The sequence below is a fragment of the Nesoenas mayeri genome (genome assembly GCF_963082525.1).
Source record: "Nesoenas mayeri genome assembly, chromosome: 4".
NCBI classification, from domain to species: Eukaryota; Metazoa; Chordata; class Aves; order Columbiformes; family Columbidae; genus Nesoenas; species Nesoenas mayeri.
In genome coordinates this window covers 63,785,396-63,804,453 of record NC_137540.1, presented here as the reverse complement: position 1 = coordinate 63,804,453, position 19,058 = coordinate 63,785,396, and the positions used below count along the sequence as shown (strand labels likewise).

Below are 19,058 nucleotides of genomic sequence, written 5' to 3'. Positions count from 1 at the left end.
CGCGGAGCGGCGGCACCGAGCGAGGCGGAGGGGGCAGGGCGAGGCGGCGGCTGCACGTGCCGCGCGGAGCGGCCGTTGGAAGCGGCGGTTGAGGTGCGGGAAGCGGCGGGAGGTGGCACCTGCTGCCGCTGAGGAGCCGGGGCGGCGGGCGGGCGGGCCGGCCTTCCCGCCCATATGGTCCCCACCTCAGGCGGCACAGCTGGGCCGGACCTGGCGGGGACGGGTCTGCTCGGAAGGCGGGGGAGTCACACCGGGAAGCGGAGGGGAAGTGGAAGCCGCCAGCTGCGTGCGGATCGGCGTGGGCTGGGACGTTGGGCCTGGGGGCTGCTAGTTCCAGGGTTACTGGTCCCCCTTGTGCTCGAGGTACCAGGCAGAATGAGTTTTTCCTTATGAACTTTTCCACGTGAAAAATCAAACTGCTCAGATTTTCTGTTGCTGGATGCACAGTTACATTTCCTTTCACCATCCAAGGGTTCTTTCAAGCTTTACGTGGAAGATCTCCTCTTTGTGTTTCTAGGGCTGTGCTTGTGTGGGGAGGAAGAAGATTGTCCCCATTTCGTAGAAGCTACTGACCAGTCACCAAAATGGTAGTTTTCACATGCAACGCGTGTGGAGAATCTGTGAAAAAAGCACAAGTTGAAAAACACGTGAACATCTGCAGGAACTGTCAGTGCCTTTCTTGCATGGATTGTGGCAAGGATTTCTGGTACGTAATGGATGGGTATAGCCTTGCTCACTCCGCAGTGGTTGTTACAAGTACAACATTTTCCTATGGTATATTAGAATTAAATTGGGCACCTTCTGAATAATTCGTATTTGTATTTTAAAATTATACACATTTTTACATAATTTCAAGCTTAATCATCCAAGTTTGAACCGCAAGGACAACTAAACCACCCAGCAAAGAGAGTTGCAATTTCTTTTTCTACAGTTATAAGTGACAATGCTTTTGGCTTCTGATCATCAACTGCTACTTATTCTGCTACTGCTGAGAGAGAGAGATTGGTAATCATGTCAGAAATTCTGAATTGGATTGTCACTTCTCAGAACTCAGAAGAAAGCAGTGCTACTATCTGCTTTCAAAATATAAACATATAAATTTGCATAAGAAAATAAGGTTGTCCTCAAATAATTATTATATTGCTCAATATGTCACTGACAAAAGATTATGTTAGTCATTCCTTTTGGGGAGCACTTACGCATTGGTTAGAACTACACTACCACATTAGTATATCTGGGTTTAGGAATTAGGTTCGTGCAAGCATTTTTCACCTGCTTTGATAATTTTAAAATGTGTCCATGTGAGTAGTAAAACACAGATATGCATTAATAGCTGTGCATATGCTACCTGTAAGTTATAGAGCATTAAAAGGAGCAGTATACTGAAGACTTAGATCTGATTTTGCAAGTCAGAAATTTTCTCTGAAGGCTGTAGCATTACAGAAATGTCAGCAGTCTTATAAGCATGTACTTTAAGCACATGAATTTTACTCATATAAGCGTTAGCAGTATTAAGGTTTAAATGATAGATACTATCATCTGTTCAGTTCGTTGTTTATATAAGTCTTCCATAGTTTAAAGGACTGAAACACTTCAGTGAACTAAAGTTAAAAATCTCCTGTGTTCAGGGGTGACGATTATAAGGAACATGTGAAGTGCGTAAGTGAAGACCAGAAATATGGTGGAAAAGATTTTGAAGCCAAAACTAACAAAGGAGATGCTAAACAACAGGAGTGGATTCAGGTAAGGTTTTTACTATATACAGATATGATAAATAACTGTTCTTTACTACCTTTAAATATACAAGAGAAGCTATACTGGGTCAAACCAGACATCTGTTTTTCCCAATTTCCACATCTTTCTTTTGGCAATTCCTTGGTAGGTCTATTTCTTATCTTGGTAAGAAACACACCTTTTGTTTGTTTTGAATCCATCTCTTACTAATCTGATGTAATGTTCCCTAGTTCTTGCATACAAAGTGTCTTTGATCATTGTCTGCCCTCTTCATGCCACATATGCTTTTGTAGACTTCTGTCAGGCATCCCTCCCCAGCTCATCATCTCTGTTCCAGGCCAAAAACACCTATCCTGCTCAGTTGATCTTCATTTGTAAATTACATCCTGGGTCTTCTGAAGTCTTCTCAGTTCTACAGTGTCCTTGTGAAATGAGGTTACAAGAACTGCATACACTCTTCAAGATATGGATGAACCATAGATTTACTCTGTGTCATAATGATGTTTCCTGTGTCCTTCTTTATTCCTTTGTTACTGATTTTTGTCAGTTGATCTACTTTTTTGACTGCTGCTGAGCATTATGCTGGCATTTTCATGGAATTGGCTATTTTAACCCCAAGATTTTGTGTCTAAGCTCCAGTGGTCATCTTAAAGCCTGCTATTTTAGATGCAAAGTTAGTATTGCTTTTCCTGTGCATGCTGCTTTACGTGAACTTATGTTGGATTTAATTCACCTTTTTATTACTTATTGACTCATTTTCTTTCTATCTTTCTGGAATTCTTCACAGTCTTCATACTGAATAGCACCATATAATCAGGAAAATTTTCCTGCCCTCTTCTCAGATATTTTGTAAATATGTTGAACAGCAGAGGGTGCAGCATGGATCACGGAAAATGTCCTATCCCTTAGGTAGTGCAAGAACCTGCCCTCTTACAGGTGTTAGTTTCCTTTAAAGGTTTTAGGAAGGAGCTCTCAAACGTTTTTAAAACTCCATTAGATATTATTAGTTAGATCACCTTTATCCACGGATTTGTTGATTTCTATCTCATATAGAACACAATCTAACAAAGTACTAATCCCCACATAGTCAAGGAATGTGAATAATACCACTGGAAGTCAACAGATTAGTGCCATTGTTGAGATGGACCATTGTTGTGAGTAAATTGTTCAAAGACAGTATGATATGACTGCTATTGCTTATGAAAATCATTAGCCTTCCTCAAGAGCAAGTACTTTCTACACCAAAAGATGAGGGAGTGTTACAGAGCATCCTTTTCTGGTAGTCTTAGCAATTCACAAAAGCCTTCAGTAAACAGATTTTCAAAAGTACAGGAAGGCTCTCCAGTGTCCAGTGGCTACATCTTTAAGTAATGAGAAGCTCAGAGCCTTTTTTCCCCCCAACTACCAGCAGCATGGTTCATGTAGCTGCCGTAAGGCCCTGGCCTGACCATTTCTGCTGGCACCTGCAGCACAGGAGTGTGCCTGAGCTGTCTTATAGGGATCAGTGGTTGTTGAAGCTGGCACTGCTGCCAAAAGAAATGTGTGTCAAACTGTGACCTCAAAGTTAGCCTGATTTTTTACAATTAACTCCAGAAGTTTGCAAAAACCAATCAGCTGACAGTTGCTTTTCTTAATGCAGGTCTTTTTCACGCTGCAAAAATCCATGACGTGATACAGTTACTTTACTTTTAAATGTTTTTATTATAGGTTATGACTTGTACATCAGAAAGCATTGGTGAGCAGTCCTGCTTGCCTCAGCTTGCTATACAGGTTTGAATATTTATATAGATAACTTTGACACATCTTATGATCTATGATAAAACCAAAGGTTAGTGGTTTTCCCATGCATATTGAACAGTTCTTTTGAGCAGGCTACACACTGTGAGTACTAGGTGATTTCTGTCCAGTATGTTTCCAACTTGCATACCTGCATGTATCATTTGGTCATTATGTGTCTTTGCTGATTTAATTCTGTATTTCTTCATTCAGAAAATTCATGAAGTAATGAAGAAGCCAAACATAAGCCCTAAAGTGCGGAATGTTCTGGAGCAAATGCGTGTCTTTGATAATATTCCAAGAAAAAAAGTAAAGTTTCAGGTATGTATGAGACTTGTAGTAACCCATGAAGTGTGTTTAAAATAGACCTTCTTCGGGAGTGCTGCCCTCTTTTAACAAAGGTAGGACAAATTGCTTATTTGGGCGTGGTAAATAGCTGGTGTAATAGCTGAGTTTCAAATAGGCAATGTTTGTTAAATACATCTCTTTGCTTAGAACTACTCTCTGCATGCCATTTTCTTTAGGTGTTAAGACAGAGACTCACCATTCAAGCTTCATCTCCACGTGCACGCTTGTTCTTTTTTAATACCTTTATTTTTTCTTTGTGCAATTTCTATTGAATGTCCAAATTCCTAGATGTACTTTAAAGGGATTCTGATTTCTGTAGCTTTGGTTTTTTTTCTAAGTAAAGATACTGTTTTGAGAGTTTTCCTGTTGCTCAGTATTCTGACAATCTCCTGCACTGCAGGCTTCACTACACTTTGCAATACCACCCAAGCAAATTCTAAATGTTTCATGTTGTATCAGTAAAGTATTACTGACAAGCTGGCCTTTTTTTTTCTCCGTTTTGTGCCTCAGATTGTGAGGCAGAGATAAGATCATGATTGCTTCCAAAGCATTCAAAAATAACCTAATAGAGCTGCGCTGAAATTGCTGCTAGCGAGCTGAAGGTTAGAATACTTTTCTGCAAAATTTATATTCTAAGGAGGGAAAGTGATATTGCCAAGAAGAATGTTTCTTTTTGGCAAGATGTGTTGCAGTGGAAGATCAAAAGTTTTTTTAGTTCCTTGTTCTAATTTACAAATGCAGCTTTCCTGCGATTTTCATTGCAATGCAAAAATCTTTACATTAGGTTTTACTTAGAATTCTACATTCCTGAAGGTTGATCTGTTGCTGCTAGTGTAAGCATGTTATAAGTAGAAATTTACTGCTTTGTTTTAATTTCCAGCAGGAGCTCTTGCAATAGCCCCAGCAACTTTCTAATGTTTGCATTGAGATATTTGTTTAAATTTTACTTCTCTGTAATAAACTACGGTATCCATTTAGGAGCATGACCATCTGCCCAGTACACAAATGAATCAATAAGATCAAATCCTTAATGTTTTAACTCATGGGAACAGTCAGAAGGTTTGATAGGACATAGATTTACATCTTCTGGATTCCTATTGGTGAGGCAATTGAGAGGTATGGTATAGCCTCATAACAGTACACAGGCATTATGTGAAACAGTTTAGCATGGAGGTTTAAGAGTTTCCTGGAGAGTAAACATCTAACCAGATCTTAATCAGAAGAAGTTATTAGATTCTTAAAAGAAAAATGAAAACAAGAACCAAATATAAGTCAATTGAGAAAAACAATCAGATATGCACTTTTTCAGTTATTCTTGTTTTTTTGCTGCACAGAATTGGATGAAGAACAGTTTGAGAATTACTGACAGCACTTTGCAAGACCAGGTGTGGGATATTTTCTCTGAAGCAACCAGAAATGTAAGTGAAGTTAGAGGTACAATGTCATACAACAGGAATGCAGTCAGAAATGCTGGAAGGAAAACCCTTTCAGACTCCCTTTGTAGATGTTAGCACAAAAAGTGGCTCCCAGTCTTAAAATGGATTATGTTATAATGTAACACTCCTAGACTAAATTACCAATTTGTGGAATATACTTTTGCTGGAGCGGTTGTGCATACTGGGCACATTGTGATTAAAAATTTGGACATAGTGACACCATTGTGACACGATAATCAGAAGGCTAATTTAACTTTATACTATTAGTACATAAGGAAAGGGCAAACCACTACTTTTATCTTTGGTTTCAGCCTTCTACTATACACTAAGAAGTAATAAACCAATGTCTTTTCAGAACTGTATTGGCCTCAAATTAGTGCGTATTGGAGCAGGATATTAACAGCACCTAGCTAATCTATTAATATATTCATTAATATAAACTATTATAAGCCCAGGAACTTTAAGAAAACAAAATATGTTAAGGTGAGAAAAAAACAATTAAACAGCATTGTATTTGTTGACATCATGCAATAATAGTTTGGTGTGCCAGACATATCCCAAGACAGGGATGGCAGAGCTGAGCTTCTTATTTAAGGGCTGTATATTTAGGAATAGGTTCTATATCTTGCTGTAATATGCTATATTTTTGTCCGTGTAAATCAGAGAATTCTCTCTCCCTTAACTTAGTTACATTTAGTAAATGTTTAAAAAATACATAGACAGTTATTTCAAATGGAAATTCTATATGTTGTAAGTTAACATTTCTCCTGTGATGTTAAGGTAATCAGCATTTATGCTGTTAAGTTAAAAGAAGAATCAGCTGCAGTATTTAGTGCTATTTCTCAGATGACTGGTGTCACCAGTGTAAGCAGTTTTATTGAATTCAGAATATTAGTGTTCTTAATGAATGACGGAGTAGAAAAAAGTTGCCATTTCAAAAAAAGCCTGTAAAAATTGTAATAATCTGTCTTTCAACAAAAGATTTCAAGTGGAAAAGAACAAGACAAACCACAGCAGAAGGAAGAGGGGCAGTCTGCAGAAACTGGGAAAAAAACAGTGGTAGAAGAAAATGGAATTACAGATGATAAAATCGAGAGGAAAAAGAATAAGAGAGAACGAAAAGAAGAGAGACAAAAGAACAAAAAGGAGAAAAAAGACTTGAAATTAGAAAACCAGTCAGAAGTAAAAAAGAGTAAGAAGTCCAAAAAAAGAAAGGAGAGCTCAGAGAATGAATTTGAAATAAATGGAAATGGCCATCAGAGTGAAACAGAAGAGGAAACAAATGTAAAGAAACGCAAACATAAACATACAGAAGGTACTGATCCTAATTTTATAGTCTTGTTTGTTTTCAATATGGTTTATCTCAATGTCTTAAAGCTCAATAATCTACTTTCAGTAGAATTTTTTAAGTAGTAAGTTGCATATACAAATTAGATTATTTTTAATGCCGTGGTTGCACAGTCCTTTTATAAAATGTGAACCTCTTAGCAGATATAAACTCATGTTAAAGGAACATGAACTTGAAATCATGTCAGAACTTTCCTTCTAGTTTTATAATTTTTTTGTGTGTGTTGATCTCATTCCATCTCTAGAGGAACCTCGTATCAGAACAAAGAGAATGAAAACTGAAAACATTTCAGAAGACATGGAAACAGAAAACACCAATGGCAATGAAGAAAATGTGGGAACAGATAAAGGTATTCTTAAAGGGGGACTTAAAAAACTATTCTGCAAAAGACTTCATGCAGAATATAAATACAGTGCTTTTGCAGCAAGCCATGAAATAAATTGTGCCTCAGTAAACAGATACATATATGTATATTCAGTATACATATCTGTTCCAGAGTATATAGCCTGTGCTACCTTTAACACCTGATGCTGAATTAGTTCTCTCATTTGTTGCTTCTGCTGAGCTGGCAACCTTTGGCTGTGTTTGGTTTCCCTGCGCCATGAGGAATGTGTCGTTTGTGTTACCACAGCAGGTCTCTTCCCTGCTGCCAGGAACTTTAACAAATGTGGAAGAAAAAGGGCAACAGCTCTCTTGTATCTCTTTGTATCTCTTATGTAGCCATTTTTGTTCAGTGAATCATAAATTAGACTTTAGCTGTGTTTGAACTTAGTTTATACGTAGGTAAAACCTACTGAAGCCTGTCATCCAACGCAGTGTTACTGTCAGGGAATGTTGGTACTTGAACATACAGATTGTTTATTTGGAAAATACCAATTAATGACCCCTGTGCTCTAAGGGTGAGGAGACAGGAGCTTTGTAAATATTCCTCTATTATGTAAGAGTTGCTGCTTAACAGCTGAAGCACAGAAGTTAAGTTAAAGCGATCCTGACCCTAGTTGTTCAAGTAGTGTCTTGGTTCTTTGTGTCTGTCCTATTATAATCTTCAAAAACATCCTACCTGACTTCATGCTTAAGACACTCTGCTGTTGTAGAGTCAGTAAGACAGCAATGAACTGTTGTGGTAGATGAATTGGTTCCAAAATTAGGAGATTGCAGGTTGGCTCCTACTAGAGAAGAAAACCTGCAAATACCTGATTTTACCAATTATGTTGTACACTTGATTATTTTCTAGGTAAATTCAACTGGAAGGGAACCATCAAAGCTGTTCTGAAACAGGCTCCAGACAATGAAATTTCAATTAAAAAACTAAGAAAAAAGGTACTGTACAACGTGGTTTTTTGAATTTCCTTTGGTATTGTGAATTTCATTCTGTAATGCCTAAGTTCATAAAATCCTGTCCCACATAAGCAAAAAAGTTTGACAAAGTAAATTTTGCTTTGACTTTTTTGATTGCTTTTTTGATCAATTCAATTATCAAAACAATTTATATTTAACAGAGTATCAACTGACAGAATGTCAACTGAAGGACGTGTGCTCTATTGCTTACTGGACTACAGTAGAAATTCCGTGCTAATTCTGCAAAGGAATAATAGCATAATAGATTCCATGCTACTTTTAATACAGTAACATGAATGTATTATTGCTTTAAGTGAAATCGTCACTAACCACAAACTGTTCCTTTCTTCTTTGTGCAGGTTATAGCTCAGTATTACGCAGTAGCTGGTGAACATCACAAATCAGAAGAGGATATTCTAGTCATATTTAACAAGAAAGTGAATAACAATCCTAAATTTAAAGTTTTAAAGGACAAAGTTAAACTCCTGAAATAAGAGTTTGCATACTTTTATAACCTATGCATCTTAATCTTGCAGACAAATTCGTGACAGCTGTACAAATATCGTGCTTTGGGCTCAATTTAAGTGGTGTATTTGAGAGCAGAACTTAACTTTTAAGGCTGGATTCCTCCTCTTTTTCTAGATTTATCACAGAACATTTTCAGATATTTTATTTTTTTATTTTATGGAAAATGTATATTTTTAGTACAAGTTTTAAGAGGCATTGAAAATAATTGCTGCCTACTATATTAAAATTATTCCAGTAATGGATATAATTTAGAGGCATGAATGTTTATCAGGACCTGGGTTGTGTGGATTTTTGCAGAAACTATTCTAAGAGCAAATAGAATTTTCATATTCCAAAACCTACCATGGAATGTTTTGTTATGCTAAAATTCAAAATGGTATGACTGGTATCCACTTTATGCACTGTATATGCACGCTTTAATAATCTACTAATTCTGTGTTGTAAATTACAATAATTAAAGCGTTTGTCAAGTTTGTGTATGTAATACTGTGCATTGACTGAAAATCTAAAGACTGAGGTACTTGTATATGCATCACTACTGCATATTTGAATTAATGCAACTGACTTCAACTTAAGTGCACACATGGACTAAAAATTGACTGATTAAATAAATTACTTTAAAACACCACCTTAAATATAATTTATGATTGTATAATAAATCTTGCCACTTTATGATTGTATAATAAATCCACAAATGATAAAAAATTTGAAGAGGCTGTTATGGCAGTCGCCAAAACAAATATTACTTATATGTATGAGAGAGAGTTGCCTGGGGAAAATTAACTTGAAGTTTATATGATTTTAATGACAGAATGCAAAATACTGCCAGATAGGGTATTTCCTACCATGAAGCAATCTGTTAAAAATAGTGGTAGAAAGCCAGTGAAAATGTCTTTCAGTAGGTAGCATAGTGATTTCAAGCAGATACAATTTTATAAAACTCCATAATACAAATATCTGAATTTGTAGAAATAGCGAATATATTAAAGGTATAAACGTGAAAAAAAACATGTCTGATACACTGGGTCCAGTTTCTCTGAGTACCTTGTTTATTATAAAAGTTGCAATAAAATATCTAATAAATTTAAGATCTTCTCAGAAAGTGTTTGTGGTTAATTCATGAAAATGACTTTGGAGATAAATAGAATAAAATTTATTCACAGACATGGAGAAACTTGGAGAAGTTTTTTTTAATCCCATGGATATGTTGCAATGACGTTATGTACCTTGGATGCTCTTTTGTTTTTAAGGGGGGATGGGGAGGTGGGGTTTGACAACCTGAAGATTTAGCAAATGCAAGAGGGCAACAGTATCAACTGTAGATTTCCAATTGCATTCATCAAGTATGTTATGTTTCAAAATTATTCCAGACAGTATAAGAACAGCAAGGCACAACCCACAGTGGTAATGTGGAAACTTGCTGAGCACCTTGCAGTTTAATAAATATGTTCGTTAAGTGTTATTATCTGATCCCAGTTTCTAGATCAGGTGATTAGTTTGAACAGATCTTAAGTCATTATTTCAGTGGCTTTGGGGTCTGTCACCTTCAAGAACAGATGACAGGACTGACATCCATCCGTGTGTGCCTGTGTTTGAAGGAAGATCTCGCTCACAGTAATCGCAGCAAATCTGGGTGTTGTGTGTGTGCTGACAGCGTGACTACCATCCTGCCCCTTTGCACTATCTTGGATCATCTCAATCGAACACTGCAAGCCATCGATGCCAAGTTTGGTGCCCATGGAAATTCAGCTGACTTGATCCACAACTGATGTTTTAAATACATTTGACAACAGGCACATAATGAAACAGAAAGTTCATCATCTTTGATCTAGGTTCTCAGCAGCAAAGTCAATTGATTAGGGTTTTCCATGGACAGAAAAATTGTGATTGCCCTTCATCAAGCACACTACTGATCTGTTTAAATATAGATAGTACAGAATATTTAAGAGAATGCAATGACAACACTAAGTAGCCATTTATTTTAATATTTTATCTGACAGAACAGCTGTGGTATTGGACTTTCTTTGGACAGCATGCCATGTTTGTGTTGCCATAGAGGAGTTTATGTACTGAACCACTGAGTTCATTTCATAGCATTTGGTCATGAAGCCATCAAAACCACATCTTGGTAATGAGTTCAGTTGTACACGTGGAGATTCAGCAAAATCCAGCACATATCACAGTAATATCATTTAAAACAAAGAAAAAACAACAACAACAACCAAAAAAACCCCACACAAACCACAAACCCAATGCCAAACCAGAGACCACTTAAAATCAAAATTGCTGGTGTACAACATTTTCACTTTTTACTGCGATATTTTTCCAATTCTAACAGATCCTATCTTTTGGTACATGGAGTTCCTATGTGGTTCAGATAGTATTACAGAGCTCAAGGCTTAAGCATTAGGTGTTTCAATATCAAACAAAAAAACCCCGCAAGGCCAGCAGCACCTCTTCAAGTTTGTTAGATATTTTTAGAGCATCATCACCTTTCTCACTGTTTTTCTGAATGTGCTTTCAGGACAACAGAGCATTGCTTAATGTTGATTCTGCAGTGTGGCAGAATCATGTGGCTGGTGGATATGCACCTTTTGTTCTTGACTTGCAATCAACCAACAGTAATATTCAGAAAGGGACCTCATCATTTTGCAGCTTCCACTGTAGATTCTGAGGAAAAGAGAGGGAGCCCTTCCAGACTTTTGCAGAGGCAGAAAAGCTAGTATTTTAATATAGTTTGTACAGATCTCAATGAATGAGAATGTAAATAGAGTTCCAATTTTAGCAGCAAGAGCTGAGTAGTTAATTGTTATAGTATGAAAAAGTCATAACAGTAAATATTTACTTTGTAACTATATATTTTACACTTGTTCTGTTTCAAACTGAGATATGAAAACGGATAAAATTAATGTTAACAATTTACAGTTTTCCAGTATTCACTCAGTACTGTAAGCACAGGAAATTTCTTTGTTTTAACATGTCAGGGTACTGAAAAATTACCACAAGAGAATGCTTGTATTATATAAAGTTTCACTTACCATTTAATACAAATTGACCAAATCATGTGGATTTTTTTCTACTTTCTTTTCCACAAATGATGTGTTTAGTAGTCATTAATGTCAACAGCCACAATAAATTCAAGAGCAACTATCTGATAATAGTAAAAAGCATTACAAAATGTTCCCGAATGTTTTTGTTCATTTTCTAAACAACATAATGTATCATCTCCATAATAACATATGCCTTATTGCTCTTGGAAACTGAGTGTCTGGGGGAGGGGAAGGAAAAAGTATTGTAAATAAGAAAATTGTTTAAAGCTAGTGGCTTTCTTGATAAGTATAGCATAAGCATTTAAGCAGGGAGTTTAATCACCAAAAGAAAGAAGCTTCAAAGGACAGCTGCCTAGTTGTGCTCAGCCCTCCACCGCACTGCTGCACTAGAGCAGTTCATTCTTTTGGCCAGCGAAAATCGATCCACCCACCTGGTGCTACAATCTGATCGCACCAGTAGAATGTAGTCAGACCCTGACAAGAGTAGTGGCTCATAGCTGGTGGGCACAGGATACAGAGACGCAATACATGATTTCATTCGAAAACTTTTAAAGCTGTAACACTCACCCTTATTAAGGAAATAAGAGAGCAAATAACAAACTTTTTGTGCTAGATAAGCAAAAAAAAAGACATATTGTTCTACATATTAAGCTGTATTCACAGGTTACAAGATATCTCAGTCAATATATTCAACATTTATCCCCTTCTTCTCCCAATTTAGTCATTAAGAAAAAAAAAAAGTCGGCCAAGTTTCTTTTTTGCTCTGCCAGCCAGGAAAAGCAGCATATTGTGTTTCTCATTAGTACTTTTACAGTAAGTGATATTTTATACTGAAGTCTAAATCTCATTAGAACTAGAGGAAGTCTAAGTAGTAACTCTTCCTTGCACTTGTTAAGATACAATTCCTTTTTCACCCTTAAGCTACTGCTTTGCTTTGCACTTGCTGAGATGTAATTCCTTTTGCACCCGAATCTTTATGCTTATTCGCTCTCACAGGGCAAGGGCTGAAACACCTTTAAGCTTTTTGTTCAGATTGGGCTTTTTTTTTGCAAGAGTGCAGATCACAGACCTTAGTCCTTTCTCAAATATATCCTCATTTCATTTTTTATTTGTCCCTTCTTTTATGATTTATTCTAGAAGACTCGGAAGACTCGGAATTGTCCTGTCTTCAAATAGAGACTGTTTTCCTTTATCAAAGTATATCTTTTGTATAGAAACTGCCCTCACCACTCAACTCCATATCTGAGCTACAGAAGTAAAATAACTGACCTCCAATAGATGTAGTTTAATAGCTCCTGAAATTACTTGAAAGTAACAGAAAACCAGAAATTGTGTCTCTGTATGCCTACTCATTCAAGCACTATTCTCAGACTTTTAAGTGGAACGCATTACTACAAAATCAGTATCAAAATCCTAATCAAGATCAATTTGGTGTCATCTGCAGACTTACTGAGGGCGCTCTCATTCCGCTCATCCAGATCATTGATAAAGAGATTAAACAGAACTGGCCCCAATACTGAGCCCTGGGGAACACCACTCATGACCGGCCACCAACTGGATTTGGCTCTGTTGACCACAACTCTTTGGGCCCAGCCCTCCAGCCAGTTCTGTATCCATTGCAGAGTCCACCCATCCAGGCCATCCACAGGTGAGTGGATGAGCCCAATTTCATGTCAATCACTCAGCTTAAGTAAGTGCACACTAAATATAATGCATCATCAAAAAGTATAAGGCTGTGTGATTTTTTATATACTCTCTGCTTCATGTTACTTAGAAAGATGGATTTGCTAAAGCCTTAAGCTGTGAAGTTCTGTTCATATTTACCAAAAGCAACTACAAACTACACTGAACAACCTGCAAGATGAGGTCTAGTTTGCTGGGAAGAATGGAATTGACTGGGAAAATATGATGACTTCAAGGCTAATGCAAATGCACTGCAGACACCTGCAAATGGGGCCTGTTTTGCACTTCACTGAGAAGGGTTTATTCAGACAAAACAGCATCTGCAAGGCTATAGAGAATAAACAATATCTATAGCTAAACAAAAATGCACACATGAGATCAGTGAGAAAGATCCAATGAGAAGCAAGAAGACCCCAAACTGTAATATTGCTGTCGGAATGAATCATGGTAAGAATGGTCTGTAAAGATGTAAAAGCCTATGGTTTTCTATGCTCAGATTGGACTTCTGCACAGGTACCCAGCTTGAGCCAGCCCTCCTGGTAGTCTACTCCCCTTTATTTTATTATTTTATTTTATTTATTTTATTTTATTTTATTTTCCATTTCTGATAATTTTTTTTCCTGAAAGTTTGCTCTGCAAACAGGTGTTGGGCCCGTGGAGAGAAGACGCCCAAACGTTTGCTCCACAAATGGCTATCATATATTTTGTTCTTGCAGCCTTGTAGATTTTCAGTCCTCTCTAAAACAACAGGAATATATAAGTAGCCTGATCTGTGAAGACGCGTTTCATTAATGATCAGCTTATGGAAACTCCTTGCTCCTAGGCCTGTATTCAGTTGACATTTTTCAGAAGTTGTCTGTCATACCTGAGTAAATGAATTTAGGCTGCAGTATTTCCCTTAAAAAGTATCTCATCTCTGTCATTAAAAAATAGCTTTGTGATACTCCTGAGTTCACCAAAATTAGGCTTTGACTGCTCAAATTAAAGTTGCCTTAAAACATAGGCTGGATGCAACGTTACAGAGGTATTAATAAACAGTTCTTTGTACCTCAGATGTGGTCATCAACTTTACAAAAATACAGTATCCTTTATACTACCTTTCTGAATGAAATGGCCAGGTGTATGTGTGTCTTTGTGTCTCTGTATGCAATTCCTATATGGTTTGCTAAAGGATTAATAGTGGGGCTAGATGACCTTTGAAAGTCCCTTCCAACCCAAACTATTCTATGATTCTATGAACAGGTATCCAGAAAACAGCAGAAAGGGAGCACAGCCAGTCATATCATGGACCTTCTGATTGATGAACAATGCCCGTCGTCACAGTAAATCCCTTAAACCAAGAACCAGATAGAATCCAGAGACATTTCTACAGTGCTGGAGGCTCCGGCCCTGAGACACTAGTTCTGGATAAAAAGCCACGCGGTGCACAGCCTTGTCTCCACTGTGCTCAAGCCCAGAGTGGACTTTCAGCAACAACTCTGACCAGGTCAAGGATCAACCTGAAATTCTGCCAGAAACCAAAAGATCATTGAGTCAGTTCCAAGATTTGAAAAGTATACTGTAAGAAAACTTTAATCAATGAAGACCAGTCCCAGATCCTGTAACGATGCCACCATATTATTTTAACTTTTCTCAACATCATGGGCTTTTAAATTATTCTCCGATGGACTCTGCTAAAAATACTGTTCAACTACCACACTACTGTTTTCTAGAAATATATGAATAGAGGAATACACTACTATCTTGCATTTATTATATACTTTCAGGGTTTGCAGGGCTAAGTCCTGCCCCAACAGAACAAATCCAAGAGAACAAGAGGAAAAGGAGATGTGTCTCTGCCCAAGGGCCAATAGCTCTTCTTTTCTAGACAACTTGGAGTCAGACCACCTGGCCCAGAAAACTTTGTACCTCTCTACGTAAGTCAGGGACACCCACCTACACTCCCCATTTTCATTTCAGTTATGGTTTGGGGGTGTCTGCCCTCTTTGTCAAGAGAGCCCCTGGGTGCTCGCTCCTGCCAGGCAGGTTTGTACTCGGTGTGATGCCCAGGAGCTGCTGAGCCGGGTGGCGGGGACGAAGGCTGGGGGTGCTGGCTGGGTGGTGCTGCTCTGGTGGCTGTGACAGCACAGAGGACAGGTCACAATGGGAGCTGTCCCCAGGGCCATCACCAGGCAGCCCCACTGCAGTTCGGCTTGTGCCACTGGTGAGTGCAGCATGCAGGGGGAAGGTTGGGCTGGATGGGGGACGGGGCAGATGGCCAGGGGGTCTCTAACCCAGAGCGAGAGCCGAGCCCCGCAGGCAGGGCACGGGACCGTCCTCGGGGCTGAGGGCAGACGTGCTCGGGGCTCCCAGTGGTGGCAGCTGCCCAGGGAGGCTCTGGGGATTTTGCCGGCTGCTCCTGGTTCATGGGACATGGTTGTGTGGCAGGGATGGGGCCTCGGGAGCCTCTACTCAGGTGTCCTGTGTCCTTTCACATGGCACAGCTCAGCCAGGGGCTGGCCATGGGGGCGGCTTGGGCAGGATGGGCTCCACGCTGTCTCCAGCCAGGGCCCACAGCCCCTTCAAGCCTGTCGACACCAGTGCCCAAACGCTTTCCTAGGGCAGCCCGTGGCTCCCATCTGGGCAGTGCTCACAGACCCCGCTCTTGCTCCCTACCACACCCCTCACTCCCGCTCCTACTGGCCCCAGGCACCTTCTGCCCCTCTCCCCCAGCCCCGTGCTCCCTCCCACCCAGCCCTGCTCAGCCCCTTTTCTCCCATCTCCTCCAGGCCATGGCTTCGGCAATCGCCTTCGCCCTGGCTGTGCTGGTTGTCGAGCACATCCTGAAGCCCGAGCCGCAGATAGATGTGGCTACGGCTGAGCGGATGCGGCAGCGTGAGGAGTATCTGCGTCAGGAGATGGATCAGCTGCTGCGGGAGATGGAGTGGCGCAGGAGCGCAGAAGAGACCACGCTCCTCTCTGCGATGCAGCACTGTCTGTTTCTGGGCATTGCACTAGTCCTGATCCTGCTTGCTGTGGCCTCTCGGCTGATCAGGAGAAGGAAGCTTGCCTTTGAGAACCGGAGTGAGCAGGACAGCTCCAGCCGCAAGGAGAAGGACAACAAGGAGGTGAAAGACCTCAACGGCGCACACGATGGTGTCAGGTCTTTGACTGTGTCCACTCCATTGCTAATGCAGGTCCTGCCTGACACGTGCAAGGTGCTGCAGCAGCTGGTGGGTGACCTGCTTGGTGTCTGCCGAATGCTTTCCAAGAAGACTTCCATGCCACAGATGCACCCAGCCATTGAGATGGACGGTGTCTATGAATCCTGGGGAGTCCACGACAACAGCATCTCCTACTGCCTGCTCGTGCTCCTGCAGCCACCACCCGGACACTCTTTCAGCCTGGAGCTGGACACCATGGGGCAGCTGCCACCAAGGCACTCCAGCATCCGTGTGGCGCTGGACTGCGTGTGCTCGAGTGAGCAGCTGCTGGGGGATAGTTTGTGCTTCCTCCACCACCCCGACGACAACCTGCCGAGGGATCAGAGCTCGTACCTCCTACATACCCTCTGCACGAGCTCTTGCTTAGACATGGAGAAATTAGCCTGCTGGGTCCAAGAGCTGGTGAAATCAGCCTGGCTGTTTTTGCCTCAGTCGCACCACTGCCAGCTAACGGTGCTGCCCTCCCACCAGTCCTGCAGGTTCCAGCTGACAAGCACCTCCCAGATGAGCATCTACACTGAGATGACTTTTGCAGTGCAGCAAGGCAGCTCCATCACCTACCTGAGCCTTGAGTAGGTAGAGGCCAGCTTCACCAGCAGCGCGCCGTGGCCGGAGACCTGTGCTGCTGTCAAGATGCCGCTTGTCAGAAGCACCATGAGGCATGTCCAAGTGGCACAATTTCCACCTTAGAGGTCTGCAGCTCTGCACCAGCATCCTGGTGATCACAGGCTTATCCACCCATGCCTGTGACCCAGAGGATCTGCTTTCCTCTCACACTGCTTGGGCCCCTGCGACAATTTTGGACACTGGGACAGAGAATTTGCTCATCCCAGAGACTACCTGGGGAGTCTGTGACGCAGATCTGAGCAAATTAGGCATGGAGGTGACACCACTCAAGAGGAGCTCAGCATCACCAGAGCTTGCAGAATCTCCTCCAGTCCAGCTGAAGACGCCACTGCAACTGAGGCTCCTGTTACCACCTGTAACAGGATGAGACCACCCAACCTGTCAGAAAGAGCTGATCCCCTCTGGGATCTTTATTTGGCATAAAGATAACAATAAATTAGCTTATTTGAATGAACCCTCTGTCTGTGAGTGTCTGTGCAACACTTTGTTGGGGAATGTGGGCAGGTTGCAGGTTGCTGCCTGCTCAGATGCAGAGGAAGCGGAGCAGCATCTTGAGGTAAGCAGGACCGAAACAGAATGCTACTCCTGTCCCCTTTTGTTGTCCTTTTCCAGTTTGATGCTCTGCTTCCACATGAAGGAGAAGATGCCTCTCTGCATGTATACCTGATGGGAGGGAATGAGGGCAAAGGAGTCAGACCTTTCTCAGGAGTGACCACTGACAGGACAGGCACAGATAAAAAAATGTGAAATTCCATCTGAACACAAGAAAGCAGGTCCTGACTCTGAGGGTGCCCTAACTTGGTGAATTGAGCCCTGCAGCTAGAGTGCTGGGATGGAGGGCTACAGGCTGTTCAGGAGAGACAGGCAGGGCAGGCGAGGTGGAGATGTCAATGCTCTGTGCAAGGGAGAGGTTTGATTGTAGAGCCCTCACAGTTAGCGATGATGTGGTTGAGAGCCTCTGGGTGAGGAATAGGGGAATGGAAAACAAAGGAGATGTTGTAGTGGGTGTTTACTACTATGATCTCCCAGCCAGAACAGAAGCACTGGCAAGCCAGAAGGCTGTGCTGCCATCCAGCGAGACCTGGACAGGCTGGAGACTTGAGTGGGGAAAAATTTAATGAAATATAACACGGGCAAGTGTAGAGTCTTGCATCTGGGCAAGAACAACTCCAGGTACCAGTATAAGTTGGGGAATGACCTGTTAGAGAGCAGTGTAGGGGAAAGAGACCTGGGGGTCCTGATTTACATCAGGATAATCATGAGCGAGCACTGTGCCCTTGTGGCCAGGAAGGCCAATGGCATCCTGGGGTGTATTAGAAGTGGGGCGGTTAGTAGGTCAAGAGAGGTTCTCCTCTGCCTCTACTCTGCCCTGGTGAGACCACATCTGGAATATTGTGTCCAGTTCTGGGCCCCTCAGTTCCAGAAGGACAGGGAACTGCTGGAGAGAGTCCAGCACAGGGCAACCAAGATGATTAAGGGAGTGGAGCATCTCCCTTATGAGGAACGGCTGAGGGAGCTGGGTGTCTTTAATTTGGAGAAGAGGAGACTGAGGGGGGACCTCATTAACATTTATAAATATGTAAAGGGTGAGTGTCAGGAGGATGGAGCCAGGCTCTTCTTGGTGACAACCAATGACAGGACAAGGGGCAATGGGTACAAACTGGAACACAGGAGGTTCCACTTAAATTTGAGAAGAAACTTCTTCACGGTGAGTGACAGACACTGGAACAGGATGTCCAGGGAGGTTGTGGAGTCTCCTTCTCTGAAAACATTCAAAACCCGTCTGGACACATTCCTGTGCAACCTCATCTAGGTGTTCCTGCTCTGGCAGGGGGATTGGACTGAATCATCTTTCAAGGTCCCTTCCAATCCCTAACATTCTGTGAATTCTGCCTGCATTGCAGATGGCTCAAAACAGGTGATTTTTACGCCTTCATTTTGTCCTTGGCAGTAGCCATGCGATGAATTAATCCAGCCATTAATGTAT

At 41.1% G+C, this 19,058-nt stretch overlaps 1 protein-coding gene across 1 annotated transcript; it reads left to right on the top strand.

The window, feature by feature from the left end:
- Window positions 1-71: 71 nt before the first annotated feature.
- On the top strand, window positions 72-8,604 carry LYAR (Ly1 antibody reactive). The gene is made up of 9 exons (XM_080344056.1): window positions 72-93; window positions 518-706; window positions 1,629-1,743; window positions 3,724-3,831; window positions 5,193-5,276; window positions 6,276-6,609; window positions 6,887-6,991; window positions 7,877-7,962; window positions 8,340-8,604. The coding sequence occupies exons 2-9, from the start codon at window positions 585-587 to the stop codon at window positions 8,472-8,474; spliced, it is 1,089 nt and encodes a 362-aa protein (XP_080200182.1). The 5' UTR covers window positions 72-93; window positions 518-584; the 3' UTR covers window positions 8,475-8,604.
- Window positions 8,605-19,058: the final 10,454 nt, after the last annotated feature.